The 16964-nt window shown below is 48.9% G+C and overlaps 1 protein-coding gene across 1 annotated transcript; it reads left to right on the top strand.

Moving 5' to 3' along the window:
* Positions 1-12189: 12189 nt before the first annotated feature.
* LOC146809220 (lamina-associated polypeptide 2, isoforms alpha/zeta-like) lies at positions 12190-13323 on the top strand. Its single transcript, XM_085614844.1, has one exon. It carries the CDS (start codon positions 12190-12192, stop codon positions 13321-13323), a length of 1134 nt encoding a protein of 377 aa, XP_085470970.1.
* Positions 13324-16964: the final 3641 nt, after the last annotated feature.

The following is a 16964-nucleotide window of genomic DNA, read 5'->3' as shown; positions in this document are numbered from 1 at the left end:
ACTAGGCAGAATCAAGCTGCCTCCCTTGCCTGAGACCAGTCCTGCTATACTGGTTCTCGTGTCCATTGTCCTGACTGAAAGGCCGAAGACGGTAGCCATGCCCGTTTATGATCCATAAACACCTCTTATCCTACTTTTCAATCCTTCGCACCTGGCTCTGCTCCTCTCCGTCTGGGCTTTTACAATGGGGAGGTTACGATTTTTATGATGGGGAGGATCGGGTAAAGAATGGAAAACTGCCGAGGGGACCTGATCGAATACCGAAAACCTACGACTAATTATTGTTTGATGTCTATTTACTGTTTATTTGGAATACCGGGTTGGGCATGAGAAATATTCGTGTAATGTTGCCTAAAGACATTTTCCGTGTATTTAAGGAACAACCCACTTAATGCAATTCAAACAGTCTCGTAGATTCTGCCGCTGTGTGGTTCCTATGACTTCTGTGTCCCTGCAGTAAATAAACCTTGGTCTTTGACGCCACCATCGAGAAGCCCGTGTCTCTGTTTATTTGTGCACCGAGACAGGAGGAACTCAGGGGTCTTTGGGTGTTGTTTCCCTGATACCTCTGGACTCTTAAAAGTCCAGAACCTCAGCCCGGTAATGCATCTTGAAAATTTCCTCAGTCTGAGGAGCAGCGCGTTGGGTGGAGCATTATTAGTACATGCAGACGGTACACCACTTACCAGGTACCAGTTCAAAATAGTGTTGGATATGGCAATCACCAAGGCAGGCATGGATCCAAGTGTTTTCGGAACGCATTCTTTTAGGATAGGGGCTGCCACTGAGGCGACGGCTAGGGGGTTGCACCCCAGTAAGGTACAGAAGATTGGACGATGGGTTTCCAATAGTTATAGCGTTATGTGCGGCTGCACATGTTGTGATGGCACATTATAATGGTGTACTGATGCTTCTCTGTCTGTCCTTTTCTTCACAGTTTCTCAATCCTGTCACGCAGGGGGGGAACTGCCATCATCCCAGCAACAACGTTCTCCGCATGGATCAGCAAAGCTACAGGTCACAAGGACACGTAATGTGTGGATTGTGGGGCATTCATATGTACGGCGTATGAAATCTGTTTTTCTTGCAGGTGACTATAGGAAACGGGCAGAACAGAAGGGGTTCACAGTATCTTTTCATGGGAAGGGGGGCCTTTGCCTTAGTCAATTTAGGGGCTTTATGACTGATCTGCTGAAAAGACACAATCCTCCTCCCTCTATCGTTATTTTACACCTGGGGGGCAATGACTTGGTCAGGTTGGGCAGGAGGGTCTTGTTTGAGAGCATAATCTCTGAGATTGGTTGGTTAGCCAAGGTGTGCCAAGGGGGCTACATAGTTTGGTCACACATGGTACCCAGATTTAAATGGAGAGGGGGGACTCTGTGAGAGCTTTGAACCACTCGGTAAAGAGGGTCAATAATAAAATAGGGAAACTGTTCCGATCTTCCAAGTTACAGTGCATTGCCCATGGGTGTGTTCGGGGGGAACCGTGCTTCTTAAAAGACGGGGTTCACTTGACTAGGTTGGGTAATGACTTGATGTTAGAGAATTTCATGGCTTGGCTAGAGGGTCTGAGGGAAGGGGCATGACCTTTCTGAGGGATGGTTTGGGGGGGGGGCAGATAGTCGGGCAACTATGCTGGCCTGTGGCGGTAAGGTCATGACTAGTGAGCAGTAAATTTAAGGTCCTTAGGGGGCGGCCTCATTCTCGGATGGGGTCGCCCAGGGGGAGGTCAAATTGATAAGGATCTGACACCAGTTAATGACCTTGCCGTAGGCCCAAATAGGATCCACAGAAAGTAATTAATGTATGATTATGATCTTTATGTTAGATTCGGATAGGAAAACTATGTATTAGTGATATGTTAAGGTTAGCCATCTGAAATCTGTGCATATTAATTGTAATCAAATGTCGTGTTATGTTTCTGCGTATAAAATGTAAATAATGTTTATCTCGTAAAACTTTTGATTTGTTTTCATATTTTTATAAATATGGCCGGGGGTTGTTCGACCCCCGCCTCCAAAAGTCATTACCTCTCATGTCCCTCATTACAAATGTGTTTATGACCAGGGGGGGGGGAGGGGGAAATTCGGTAGTCCCTGCCCATAAAGGTTCTCGTCTTCGCCAGCGAAAGCATGGTGAAACTGGCACCTTGAGCAGTTTCTGAAGCCAAATATTCCACTCCCACTTTAGGGTCAGCTTTAATTTGGCTAACGTAATCCTCAATATTGGACCTAATGAAGGACCTTGACATTGATTACTCATTTGTAAGCAACTCATTTAGTTCCAGGGCCTTTGATTTTAAAGCTGCACTGTGAAACTGTAGACTTCCTCTTGCCCCAGCCCAAATATTGGAACAACTTTTAGTTTCATAGTTCCAAAAAACATTGATTTCCAAAAACCATCGCCCTTATATTACCTCTTTGATGTAAAACAGTTGTCTTCGTTATTTGAGGGGTCGGCATAGTAATTGTAAGCCTACTTAGTGAGCAACATACTTCCAGTACAGACAAACCTTTAGTAGGCTGACCCCTATCTTGACTCAATAACATAGTGAGTGGAGAATCACCTACTCTTGGGGGGAAAGATTGTACTTTATGAGAGGAAGGGGGAGGGCGGCCCCCGGGCCGCGCTTCGAGGTGGCGGGCCTATTTGGAGCCGGGGGCCGATCTGGGCTGTGAGCTGCTGCTGGCCTAGACGGGCGTTGTGGCACTCCAGGCCGAGTGGTAACACTCGGGGCTTCATGAGTTGAGTGCCTGCTAATGGGGCAATGCACGTTGAGCCGATGCTCAGAGACATGGTTTTGCTCTGTGCCTTTATCTGGCCATTGGTGGAAAGGGCTGGAGGGGTTCTTCTTTTCCCTTGCTATGGGTCACTTGTAGGGTGACTTTACGTATATGGTTTCTGTTGATTCCTGGAAGCCACGAGGTGGTGTGTACTTAAGTCGGTTAACACCCGCGCCGCGTTGCATCATGCCAGGAAGCATTGTTGGTAATTTATGTGGAGCTCCGCTGTGAGTGTGGGTGGTTTCTCGAGTCCCTGGCAGTGCCTTTAGGGTGGGCTGCCCCTGCCTCTGAGTACTGAGGTCATGCATGGCTGGGCACTATGCGGCCGGGGAACAAACGGATTGGCACATTTTCAGGATATGAGCTGCCAGTCCGAGGCATCTTTGTTATTCATTCGCCAATGGATATCGCACTCGCGGGCACCTTGTTTTTGTTATGTGGCATACATGCTTAATCAGCACAGGTGTCAAAACGTGCTAACGGTTGATGTAAATACCTATCCCTCACTGTTCAGCCAAGGAGCCATGCTGTGAGTCCGGGTTCCTTACGTCATAGCAGGAACGTTGGTTGAATAGTGGGGCGAGGGTCCAGCACCCTATATTTCTGGATGGCACCATTTTGGCCGGTCATTCCTGCCCCAGGAGTTTTTTACACGCCTATCCAGGTGATTATGGGGGACAATGTGAGCGGCCTGCGAACTGTGCTCCAGGACAGAGTTTATGCCTTTGAGGCAGTGATTTCATGCTGATGAAAGGTAATGGGATGTTCAAAAGTATTTCACCCAGAGTACAGTAATGCCCGAGGTGGGCCCTGTCTTGAAGGGTTTTGCCACCAAGTGGCAATTGTTGCCTGTGGTTCCTGAGAAGGAGCCCGTTGTGCAGTGTCCACTGGGCAGTGGAGTAGGAGTAGCAAGAATGTGTATCGCCGCCCAGCACCAGGTGAAACTGAGTGGCACGATGAGAAACTAGATGTTTGTTGGTACCGCCTTTTCAATGGAAGCCATTGTCTTGCTGGTTGCTATGAGCCGTGCATTTGCAAGCGTAAGTAACATTATCAGCTACCAGTTCAAACGTGCAACACTTTGGCTAATTTATTACGCTATGTCACCAGAGAGGGCTAATAATACCAATAGTCCGCCATGCCAGTCAGGTCTAGAGAACTCTGGTGATTTAGGTTATGTCTAGAAGAGATTGGAGGTTAGCCTAGGGGCAGCGTTGACCAGAACCTGCAGTTGGACTGATTTCAGACCCCCATTTTAATTCCTAGTAACATCAACGTCGAGCGATATTCAATAGCACCATAAGTTAACCCCCTATGCGCCATACAGGCGTAAGGACAGCGGAGTTCTTAGGATAGAACCTGGCGCTTAGTAAACCTAGGTTGGGCACAGGTAGATTCATTGTCAGCAGGTCCACAGCATTCCCCTAGTTGCACCCTGGCCTTGGTATTAAAGCTACCCCATTTTCATTTATTATTGCGCTAATGGAATGTCATATTATCATTGCGTCATATGGGTCAACTAACTCACATTGTGCGATAAGAAGCTCAGCTTCAGCTTCCAAAGTAAATGCTTCTATAATTTAATGGCGCAGAGTGCCCTGACGTGCATGGTGGTACATTTCAATTACTTAGACCGAGGGAATGCTACTTGGCTGCATCCAGGACCTGCAGCTCAATGGCAAGGTCTTGTGCATCTGGTGCCACGGGCCCTGTCCAAGTCAGGGGTTCAAGTCCCAGAAGCATGGGCTATGGCACCTTTCATCGATCACCTCACTGCAGCACAGGCATACTCTATGTCCATGCAGCAGGCTTGGGATATGTTTTCACCTGGCTGTTGAGGCCTACAGCTGGCTGCTCTTTTGGGGGACCTCATAGCAGGGTGTATCTTGCTGACCTAGAATGCATAAGGCCATATGGACATAGAGCAAACATTGGTCCTCCATTTCTTGTTTTCCAGATTCCCTAAGCGCCATACGGTTTCATGCTTTAAATCTGGAGGTTTCCTTAGGAATATGCCACATAAGTGCATGCTTCAGTTGGTTAGAATCAGAGATTGGAATGGGCAATCTCTGCAGCCTGTGTCACAAAAGGGTCCGCGGTTGTGAGCTGCAGCCGTTGCCCATTTAGTGTGCCCCTACAACGGATGGGCATGCCCATGCAATATAGAACTGTGAGATAGATGTATAGTTAATGAAAGGAATACAAGGCAGGGGGCGGCGTTTGGGAGGAAAATTACCCAGCTGTGGCCCACGTTCAGCATGCGGGTACTTGAGTAACACTGCGGTAAAGTTTTAGGAGAGGAGTTTGCGACTGTGATGTTACTTCTAAGAAACTCATCATAGAGCATGCACAGTCTCATCATTTCAGAACTGTAACATTTTCAATTTTCTTACATGGAAACTATAGATGTTGCTTATTTGCCCTATGCAACTATCAATCATTGACAAATTAAATAGTCCCGGCTAGCGACAGGTCCAATGCTTTGGGGATTAAAATATGAGTACAATGGAAAAAGAGGCACAATTATGCGTCACACTTGGACAAGCATGAGAGTTCAGCCTAAATTTTTTATCCAATGCCATAGACAGAGCCTCAGGGATCGGGCCAGAAGCATTATGCCACCGGGTAGCTCAACCAAGTACTTCAAGCGTATGCATGGCACATTGGATAAGTGGTGCAGGATAATTATTCCTTTAAGGTCTGCCTAGGGGCAGTCAAATGGGGACGACTTCGTCAATAGATAAACATGTGTTTTGATCACTAGCGTGTTCAGTGAGTGGGGATGATTGGCCCAGTTCTGTTGTGCCCTTGACTATTATTCTTTGACTGGAAATTGGGTCATGTACAGGTTGTGTAAGCGAGGTGGGGCGAGTTGCCTAACAGCAAATATGTAGCATGTCTGCGCGCAGAGGCTGGCGATTTCTTCATGAGCTTAACTTTGTTTGCTACCCTTCGCCCGGTTTAATGGACTAGGGTGATGCAGTGGAATTTGTGGCAGGCATGGACCAAGAGATGGGTCTTGTGATACAGTCCATAACCTGGTTTAGTATCCAGGCCAAGGAGTGGCTGCGTGACACCCTGGTGCTGGAGATGGTCAGTCTGTTGGCATGACTTTCTATATATTGGTTGCTAGCTCTGTCCTATCCAAGCTAGGGTTCAAGTCCCAGAAGCCTTGTCTAGGGCACCTTTCATTGATCACCAGACTGCAGCACATTCACCCAAATTGCATGCAGCAGGCTTGGGATACAGTTTCACATGTCTGTTGAGCTGCAGCTGGCTGTCCATTTTAGGGGACTTCATAACTGGGTGGATCACGCTGGCCTATAATACAAAAGTCCTTATGGGCATAGTAGAGGCACATGGGTCCTTCATTTTCTACTCTTCCAGGTCCCGGTAAAGGCGCCATATGGATGCATGCTTTAAATCTGGAGGTTTCATAGGCTAATGCCACAAGTCTATGCTTCAATTGGCTAGAATCAGTGATCGGAAGGGCCATTTTCTGCAGCATATGTCCCACAAAATTCGGGAAAAATAATAAGTCTGTCTATTCAAGGTCAGGTAGTAGTCCCTCCTCCCACCTCGAGATCACACAGTCTCTGAATAATGGAATAAATTTACTTTCAACAAATGTAATGCATTTAATCACAGCTGTAGACAGCTGATATCATTGAGAGTTTTAGAGGCTGAAGGGTTGTGCCTGCCTGCAATATGTTCCTCATTCAGGAGCAGGGGGAAACAGATTTTGGGGCAGGTTAGCATACCTCAAAGGGGTATTGATGGGTTTCATGTAGGTGTATCTCTGGTCTTATGGCGGTGGAGAGACGCACCCAGTTGGCACACTGTGTTCTTCAGCCGCCCCATCTATGAGACATATGGGGGGATGTTCATGGTACAGTTTGTGCTTATTATGGTTCTCAAGACCAACGCGGTTGTATCTTTTCAAGGGGAAGAGATATAAGGCCTGAACAAACATATGGTGTGGCAAGTTTGTTAAACTACGGGTACATCACTGTGTGAGAACCTCATGTTTTGCAAAGCCTAGAAGGAGCATTGGGAAATTATAGGTGTATGTAATTCAGCAGCACTCTACCAGTCCGAACGACAGCACTGACATTAATTTGACTCATTTTCAGTAATAAGACATTGAGTTTTATAATTTAGTTTCAACACATGGGTCAATAATCACAGGATGCGTTGCAGTTACCTGATGCCCAAGCCTGGTTACCTTTAGAAGCCACATGTCTTCCTCCTTCTAAGTAGAAACGTTTGATAGCTTCAATATGAGTTTTGAAATGCAGTGCTCTGTGGACGTGAGCTGAAGTTAATACCTTCTTTTCTGCTTTGGGCAAAAGGGCTGCAGAGTTTGAGGGTAAAAGTGGAGCCAAACTTGTTTCCTGGTGTGTCAATTCGGTTAAATCCTAGGGGGTACTAGGAGGTGTGGGAAAAAGGTGCTTAGGGAACCCTGACAGAGCATGGGTAGATGCAGAGGAAGGTCCACAGTACTCCACCAGTTCCACCAGTTCACCCCCATCAGTGGAATTATATTTACCCAATTTGACCACGAGGATGAACAACAGATTAGCTCAATATGCAAACACAATGGTATGATCCATACAGAGGATATCTTGTCCATATGCAGGCCAAAGTACCCTTATGTCAAAAGACGGGACAATCAACTCAGGTAGGGGTCTAGCTGCTAGCGGACTATTGCACCCTGTTAGGGGGGCGTGTTTGACCCCAGGGCTGGTGCTGAGATAGCAACGCAAGCGCTGGAGCGCTAGGTAGAAGATTTTAGTGTCTAATTGTCCACTTATTCATTTTGTACGAAAACCTATCTTGTCCAACGTCTCCACGAGTCCCGGGGACAGCATTGTCAGGAAGGTTTTATGGTACTAGAAGTAACTGCAGTAAGTCTATAACAGCCTCCAGGCCATCCATTGTGGTTCGATACCTCTCCAAGACGTACCTCCCCAGTGAGTGGTGTTTGCCATGAGTGCCGTGGAGATGTAGATTAAAGAGCAGTTCAGGGTTCCCGTTGTTTTAAAAAAAAACATTTTTTTTAAGTCAAATGACCACTGCACATGAGGATAGAGAGTGATCACAATGAGCAGAGGATGGGTAATGGCAACGCTAGACTGCCAGCTTGCTTAGAAAAATGTATCATATCACCAAGTAGATGGGTATTGAGAGGCAAACCAGTAAATAGGCAGGCGAGCATATCTCAAAGGTGTATCTGTGGGCTTAAGGTATGTGTATCTCTGGTCTTATGGCTGTACAGTGCCATTCTCATTTGGCACACTGCCAGTATCTTGTGTTCTTCGGCCTGTTTGTTTTATCTTTTCAAGGGGAAGAGATATGTTAGGAACCTAATTGCTTAAAACATTAAGGTGGGCGCAAACCTGGATATTTCCCCATTAATGTCGCAACAACACACTTTGCTAGCAGTAGAGCAAACTTGAAAGTGTGGAGATTAACACCGCAGATGAGAAATTCCTGTAAGAAACAATGGATACATGGCAAGTACACGAGGACACACTTGCTTATTGTCACATATTTCCAAGTTCATTGGATAGTTGAGCCTTTACACATCATAATGGGAAAGTCACCAAGTGAAAAAGGCAATTTGGTTCGTCTTGCCAGGACCTTGACACACACTTCATACGGACTGGAGACTCTATAAAGGGAAAAATGCTGGAAACACGGAATGGGGATACGTCTGGCTGAAAAACCATCTTCACCAAGCAGCAGTGTGACAAGTGTTGCCAAGTGTCTTTCAGTGACAGGCAAGTGCATTAAGGGAGCTGCATTAGGTAGCAAGGTTACTTGAAATGAGGCAGAGGGGTCCCAGCGGACCCACAAAAGGGGGCTGCGGTAAAACATGAAATTGGGAATCTTAAGATTCCAACAGTATCATTGTTTAATAATACGCAAGACTCTCTAGTTATGTGGAGTATGAATGTTCCAGCCTGAATTACAAGGTGAATAGAAGGTAAGCCGAATTCGGCTTTGATTTTGTGAAGGGCAATCAATTCTGGGGATAACAAAGTGAACTAGGTCTATAGCTGGATTGAGCACAAAGGGTCACAGCTGGTTACCAGGTATGTGTGTATCTGTGATCTGCCTTTAGTTAAGCAAGCCTGGTGGGTGGCGTAAGTAGTCACTCCAGAAAGTGTGCTGGGCCTGCAACTGTGTGAACAATACGAACAATCCCTCAAACCAGGTTTGACACCATTAAGGTGTTTGCCTTGGTTTAGCAATCAAAAAGGTCTGTGCAAATGTCTGGTCAAATTCAGAAAAGTATGTGCACTCTGTTCCAAGGGCATGTTACAGGTTGCTTCAGTTAAGCAAAAAATTCCCCTTCCTGATAGCCATAGTAGATAGGCTGGTTGTGGAAGTTGTCATCTAACAAGTGTGCTGCTGTCCCAAAAGTTGGGGAAACAAGGTGTTAAGGTACATAAAGTGCTAGAAGGATTGGTAACTACAGGTTGCAGGAGGTTGGAGCCCGCATTAGCTTGAAGGGTAGTAAAGCTGTGGTTAAGAGTAGAGCTCCCTCGAGGGAAGCCATCACATTCCTACAGAAAGGAGAATGAAGCCAGGGTCAAGCACACCAAGCGGGAGGGCATGGTTCAAATCAAATTCAAGTTAAAATAAGAATAGCTGGTTAATTGGGCGTGGCCTCTTTGTGGAACACCACGTGGTAGTGATAGGGACGGGGTACACCTATCAGAAGTAGATAAGGAAACGGTCTACCAGAAGGGCCAACGGCAGGTTGCAGGTGGTTTAGGAGAATGCCATGGTGGGGGGCCGGATATGACGGTGGCCACATTCTGGGCATTGGCAGAATTACTGGGTGATCCGGAAGTGAAAGGGTACAGAAGGAAACCACTTCAGGAGCACATTAACAGGGGTGCCTGTTCCAAACCCCAGTAATCTTTATGGCAGGACCCTGGAGAATTTATCGTCGGCTCCCCACTAGTCCTTCGGGTGGTTGGAAGCCTGAGCAACCGGGGGCTTGCCTTGCAATGCTCTGCCCTAAAAGGGCGTGAGTAAAGTGGTGGACCAGTGGCTCACTGTAGTCAAGGGGGGAATCAACTCATAACTGGTAGCACTAATTGGATTGCCCACAGTGCAATTTGGCTCTTTAGGCAGGCAGTGCAGCGTAGGTCAGTCACCGCTGCCTGCCCTTGGATCACCCATAAGTTAACCCACCACGTTGGCATAATTTTGTATGGAATAAACCTGCAGCAAACATTTCCCAACAAAATTGTGGTGTGTGATTTATTGATTCCTATTGCATGCAAGGTTCTGCAAAGGTGGGGAGGGTTGCCTATATAGGCACTATGAGGCTGCCCGCGGCTCATGCAGTTGGCCACCTAAAAGAGCGGCCATCTTAGTGCCACTTAGGCACCCCGCCACCCTTCTAGTTGAGAAGACCCCATGGAGGAGTCCCCCAGCCCGTTGCGCCGGCCGTGACCCTTCCAGCGTGCAGAGGGTAGGGGCGAGGTATTTATACCTGACCGCGCCGATCTGGTGCCCTCTTTGGCGCTGGACACGCCGTCTCCCACCCTACCACATACCTGGCGTTTCGGCTGGTTAGCACGGCTAGGTGGGACTGTTTAATGTTTTTTCATTTGTGTTGCAGGCGGAGTTACAGGGCGATCCGGAGGTGGAAGGGTACGGAAGGGTACCTCTTCAGGAGCACAATAGGGGTGCCGATGCCAAACCCCAGGAGTCTTTACGGCAGGACCCTGGAGAAAGAATTGTCGGCGCCCCGCTAGTCTTTCGGGCAGTTGGAAGCCTGAGCAACCGGGGGCTTGCCTTGCAGCGCTCCGCCCTAGAAAGGCCGTGAGTAAAGTGGTGGACCAGTGGTTCACTGTAGTAAATGGCAGAATCCCCTCTTAACTGGTAACACCGATTGTATTGTCCAGGGTGCAATTTGGCTGTTCGGTCGGGCAGGGCAGCATAGGTCAATCAGAGCTGCCTGCCCTTGGATCACCCGTAGGTTAACCCACCACATTGGCATACTTTTGTATGGAATAAACCTGCAGCAAACTTTTTCCAACAAAATGTTGTTGTGTGATTTACTTATTCCTATTGCATGCTAGGTTCTGCAAAGGTGGGGAGGGTTGCCTATATAGGCAATTTAATCGGTGCGGCCAAGGGTCAAATATACTGCGCTGCTGAGACAGCTGAGGCACGCTGATATCACTCTACAGCGGTACTGCACACATACCAGTGGAAAGAGACAGTATTACACTGACACATAAAACAGTGTACAAGCAAGTACAGAAAGGAATAGCCTCTGCGTTACGTTAGACAAAGAGGCCATGTTGAAATGGGCATGTTTTAAACCTCTATTTACTAAGCAGCATTGATACAGACTATTTTCTGAAGTTAGTCTCAAAATATGGAGTAAATTAAGTCTTTATTACTCTTTTTATTTTATAAGACTGTAATGAACCACCCAGTCACCATACACAGACCCAGATGTAATGCAACTTAACCTCAATGCTGGGTGCGGCCCAGGGTTGGCCCCGCGCAGCACAACAATGACTAGAGTAGGCTGCACCTTCTATTATTTGCATTTTAACTTAAAGCAGTTCGAGAAACCTTGAATTACCTCCTCGTCCGTCTTCCTCGCCACAGTATTAACTAATGAGCCTTCGGCTCCCACAGAAACTCCAAGTATAAATTTACATTCTAGTCTCCCTCTCCCTCCAATATGGCCCCATCTATGACAGCCAATCCCATAAAGGGATACAGAAAGCACCTGAACGACCTGTTTATTTGTTTCTGCACTGCCCCGAGTGCTGTATTCCTGCTGGTCAGGTAAGTGTGGGGTGGCGGTCCTGCTTTAGCGGACTCTGGGGCCCCCGTGATCGTTTGGCTGGGGGGACTTCTGTTTAATTTTGTGATTCTTTGAACTGCTTATGTCCCCCTATGCAGCGGGCCTCTTCGGTTTCAGCTTTAGCGAAACCGGCGTGGCGGCGGTCTGGTTGTTTTGTGTCCCGCCTCCTTCTGTTACTACGCCTCTATGTCCCGCTTTAGTGGACTTCAGAGGCGCGTTTTTGGTGTCTGCCGACCGCGCGTCCTGCTTCAGTGGACTTCTGCGGTCGGCGCTCTCTTAGGGTTCGCACTTCCTTCTAGATGCGATGTTTGCTTACTTGGTTTGGCGCTGGTTTGTGGATTTCCTCGGTGGTTGCTGGGGAGGTCTCGGTGGCGTTTTTGGTGCATTGAGGGGCGCAGGCTTCCGGCTCTTTTTTCTTTACGTGCTGGGGGTTTGTCCTGTGTTGAATTTTTATTTTATTTGATTCATTGCACCTGGTGGCCATTTAAGGGGCTGTTCCTTGTTGATGTTGCTGCTGGTTGATTCTCGCCTTGCTGCATTACGTTTGGTGTTGTGATGGAAGTTGCTGATGACTCTGTTGCTCCTGACCTTGGGGCTGTCGCTTCTGGGTCTCAGGAGGCTTTGCCTTCATTATCTGTACTCCAACAGATGATTGATTCCGCTGTGGCTACTGCATTGCGTGGCAAGTTGACTGCGCCTCCTTCTAAGAAACTCAGGTCGGATCCTGACTCCCAAGTTGGTTCTGACGCTGAGGAGGATGTGGAGGTTCGAGGTCGCTTTGTGCAGGGTGCTGATCTTAAAGACGTCCTGGGGCACATTCGCACCAACTTGCTGTTTCCTGATTCGGTGGCTCCGATGAAGGATGATTTTTTTGCGCAATATCAGCGTCCAGATCCTGATAATCTTCCGCTGCATTCTTCTGTGGTGAAGGTGTTGGAGACTGAGTGGAAGGATGTTGGTAAAGGGGCTTTTCCAAGATACTTGGCGAAACGTTACCCTTTACAGGATTTTTCTTCCAAGTATCCTTCCTCGGTGAAGGTTGATTCGTTGATGGCGGCTATGTCCTCTCAGGGGTCTGTGGTCTCTGAGGATTCATCCCCGGCGGATCCTGTGGATCGGAAGGTAGATGGGGCGGTGAAGCGCACCTTTTCTGCTGCAAATTTTTCCATCCGGGCTGCCACTTATTCATCTTATACCATTCAGTCCTTACTGAAGGATTTTCAGTCCTTGGCTGAACTGTTGGGCCAGGGCGAGGATGTCTCCTCTACGTTGGCCATGATGGAACAACAGGTTCGTCTCCTTTCGGACGTCTCTTTTGATGCCTTGGGTGCGGCGGCTTCTGCAGCTGGTTCTTCTGTGGCGGCTCGGCGCCAGTTGTGGCTGCGCTCTTGGAAGGCTGATGCTGCCCAGAAATCTTTACTTATGAAGATTCCGTTTACTGGTGTCAAGCTTTTGGGTCCTCCTTTGGAGGATATGGTGAAGAAGACGGCGGAGGATAGGAAACTGCTGGCTCCGGATCGGGCTGGTCGTTTCCGTTCTTTTGGTGCTACCCGTGCCTTTGGACCTTCTCGTAGGGGCCGTGTTCACCAGCCCTTTCGTGGTAGGGGGCATGGCCGGGGTGCCCCTTCCACTGATAAGTCCCGGTTCTCCAATGTTCAGTCCTCCGCTTCTGCTCCCTCCAAGTCATGACTCTGTGTCCCTGGGGAAGGGTCCGGTTGGGGGTCGGCTTCGATTCTTCCTGGCATCCTGGAAGGTGACTGTGTCAGATCAATGGGTCCTTCGGGTGGTTTCCGAGGGTTTTCACCTTGGCTTCAGCCAGGTTCCTCCAGACTATTTCAGATCCACTCCTTGCCCCAGGTTGGCTCTCAAGAAGGCGGCGCTTTTGGCCGGTATAGATTCTCTTCTGGCAAAAGGTGCTGTGGTCCCGGTTCCGGAGGCTCAGAGGGGGTTGGGGTTGTACTCCATCCTGTTCCTTGTGTCCAAGCGCACGGGGGATCTGCGGCCTGTCCTGGACCTAAAGTGGCTGAATGGGTTCGTTCCTCCTCAGACTTTCAAGATGGTGTCTCTGAAGTTGATCCTCCCTCTGATTTCTCGGGGAGACTTTCTGGCATCAATCGATCTGCAGGACGCCTACCTCCATGTACCTGTGCACCCCGCCAGTCAGCGCTTTCTGCGGTTCTGTGTCCTGGGTCAGCACTTCCAATTTCAGGTATTGCCTTTTGGTCTCTGCTCTGCTCCCAGGGTTTTTACGAAGGTTCTGGCTCCTGTTGTTGGTCATTTGCATGGGGAGGGCATTTAGGTGTTTCCCTACCTGGACGATTTATTGATTTCTGCTTCTTCTCTTTCTAAGGCGGTGGTCCATGTCCGGAGGGTTTGCCTGGTCCTGGAACAGCACGGCTTCCTGGTGAATGTGGGGAAGTCGTCCCTGGTTCCTTCGCAGGATCCAACTTTCATAGGGGCTCGTTTCAGGACTCTGTTGGGGTCGGTGTTCCTGCCACCTGCTCGGATGGAAACCCTGCTGTCTGCTGTTCGTTCCCTGCTGTCAAGTCCTTCCCAGCCTGCGAGACTTTGGTTGAGGGTTCAGGGTCTCATGTCCGCTTCCCTATCTGTGGTTCTTTGGACTCGCCTTCACATGTATCCCGTGGTTTCCCACATTTTGCTGCATTGGGACCCCTGTTCTCAGGATCTCGATCGTCTGATTCCTGTGTCGGTGGGGGTTCGGGTGGCCCTGGAACGGTGGTTGGACGTGGTTCATCTCTCCCGGGGTTGTCCTTTTCTAGTGATTCCTTCTCGGGTCCTCACTACAGATGTCAGCCTTTTGGGATGGGGTGCTACTCTGGGGGACTCTTCGGCTCAGGGTCTTTGGGATCCGGTTGTGAGGTCTTGTTCATCAAATTACAGAGAGCTGAAGGCTGTCCAGTTGGGTCTGTTGGCCTTTTCGGACCTTCTCTTGGATCGTCATGTTCAGGTCCGGACGGACAATCAGGTGGTCATGGCGTATCTCAATCATCAGGGGTGCTGCCGGGTTCCTTCACTCAGTTCCCTCAGTTACAAGATTTGTTCTTGGGGGGGAGTTGCACCAGAAGTCGCTGTCGGCGATTTACCTTCCGGGTCAGGAGAACGTGGTTGCGGATTGCCTGAGCAGGGTCTTTCCGTCCATGGGTTCCTTGTCCCTGACGCACCGGATGTTCAGGGTTTTGCGACGGAGGTTTGGGTCTCCGATTGTGGACCTGTTTGCTTCCCGGTCCAATGCGAAAATCTGTTGCTTTTGCACGATTATGCCATGTCCGGAGGCGTGGCGGATAGATGCTCTGTCCTTCCTGTGGCCAAAGGGCCTGTGTATGCGTTCCCTCCTGTTCCCCTGATCCCCGTTGTGTTGCAGAAGATCAAGAGGGAAGGGGCCCTTGTTCTTCTGATTGTGCCGGGTTGGCGTCGCCGCCCTTGGTTTCCTCTCTTGTTGGAGTTGGCGGCGGGCACAGGGTGGCTGTTGCCCTTCGATCCTTTTCCTCTGATGGGGCCTCCGCTTCCCCTTCCGGTGTTCCGGTCCTTCGGTCTGCGGGCCTGGCTCTTGAGAGGGACACCCTGATTCGGGGTGGGTGTTCGGTGGTGGTTGCTGATGCAATTCAGCGGTCCAGGCGTCCGTCTACTTTGCGTTCCTATGCGAAGTACTGGGACAACTTTGCTGCATGGTGCATTCGGCGCGATCTTTCTCTGTCTGATTTGGATCCTGCCCGCGTTCTTGATTTTTTGCATGAGGGTTTTGATTTGGGGTTGGCCATCTCTACTCTTCGTGCACAATGGGCTGCCATTCGGACTTTTCATGCTCTTCCTTTGGTTTCTGTGTCGCTGTTGGTGTCCAGGCTGTTAAAGTCTCTGGCCTTTCAGTGTCCCCGTCCTGTTCTGTCTTCTCCTCCTTGGGATCTTCCCCTGGTTCTGCGTGCGCTGCAGTCGGTTCCTTTTGAACCTTTGGAGTCGGTTGACCTGAAGTTCTTGACTCTTAAGGTCATCTTTCTGGTGGCTATTGCTTCTGCCAGGAGGATTGGGGAGTTGGGTGCCTTTCTGAGGTCTGCTCCTTTTTTCTGTGTTCTGGAAGATCGTGTTGTGTTGCGTCCTCACCCCACTTTTGTTCCGAAAGTGAATTCATTTTTTCACCGTTCTGCTGAGGTGGTTCTTCCGGTTCTTTGTCCTGATCCCTCTTCTGAGTCGTTGCTGCATCTTCTGGATGTTCGGCGCGCCTTGTTGATTTACCTTGATCGTACTTCTTCTTTTTGCAAGGTGGACAATTTGTTTGTAAATTTTGGTTTGTCCCGTAAGGGTTTGCGTCATTCCCTCTCCACTCTCAGTCGTTGGATTAAGGACTTTATTCTGTTGGCTTACGGTTCTTCGTCCTTGGTTCCTTCTCTTCCTGTTCAGGGGCGTTCCACTCGTTCGGTTGCGGTCTCCTGGGCCGCTTTCAAGGGAGTGTCCATGGAGGATATTTGCCGTACTGCCACTTGGTCTTCCCCTCATACCTTCATGTTGCACTACCGTCTTCAGGTTGGTGGTGGTGCTTCGGTTGCCTTTGCCTCTTCTGTGCTGGGTTCTGGGGTCCCATAGGTTGGTGGTTCTCTGTGTCTCTTTCCTGTTGTTGTAATAAAGTTTTGCTATACTGCTGACTTTACTGGTGGACTCTGTTTTTCCATGAAGCTGATATGCTTTGGTATCAGTACATTAGTTAATACTGTGGCGAGGAAGACGGACGAGGAGGTAATGCCCCGGTTACTTACCGGTAATCTTCATTACTCCGAGTCCTTGTCTTCCTCGTCACAGTATAGTTTCCCTTTCCCTCCCGGCCCTCTTCCTGGCTTCATGTCTGCGGCTTGGTTTATCAGGTCGTTCAGGTGCTTTCTGTATCCCTTTATGGGATTGGCTGTCGTAACTGGGGGCCATATTGGAGGGAGAGGGAGACTAGAACATAAATTTATACTTGGAGTTTCTGTGGGAGCCGAAGGCTCATTAGTTAATACTGTGGCGAGGAAGACAAGGACTGGGATAATGAAGATTACCGGTAAGTAACCGGGGCATTACCACTTTTCGATGTCGTCATCTGGAGAGTCAGTCAGGTGTCAAGTAATGCTCTCTGACTACGCAGCTGCCACATTGAAGTGTTCATCACGCGAAGCAGAAGGGCAGAAGCAGTAACGGCATCAATAAAGCTAAAAAGGTTCTGACACACAGGCGATAAGGAAGGCAAGCATAAGTACCCTATACCTTACTGGTGCTCCTGAGCCTTCATAGGAAGTGACGTTCTGGCTGCCCGAACGAGACAGGATTCAGCAAAGATGAGTGCT

Source organism: Triturus cristatus, chromosome 7, assembly GCF_964204655.1.
Source record: "Triturus cristatus chromosome 7, aTriCri1.1, whole genome shotgun sequence".
Taxonomy (NCBI): Eukaryota; Metazoa; Chordata; class Amphibia; order Caudata; family Salamandridae; genus Triturus; species Triturus cristatus.
Note: the sequence above shows the minus strand (reverse complement) of the source record. Positions and strands in the feature narration are given on the sequence as shown.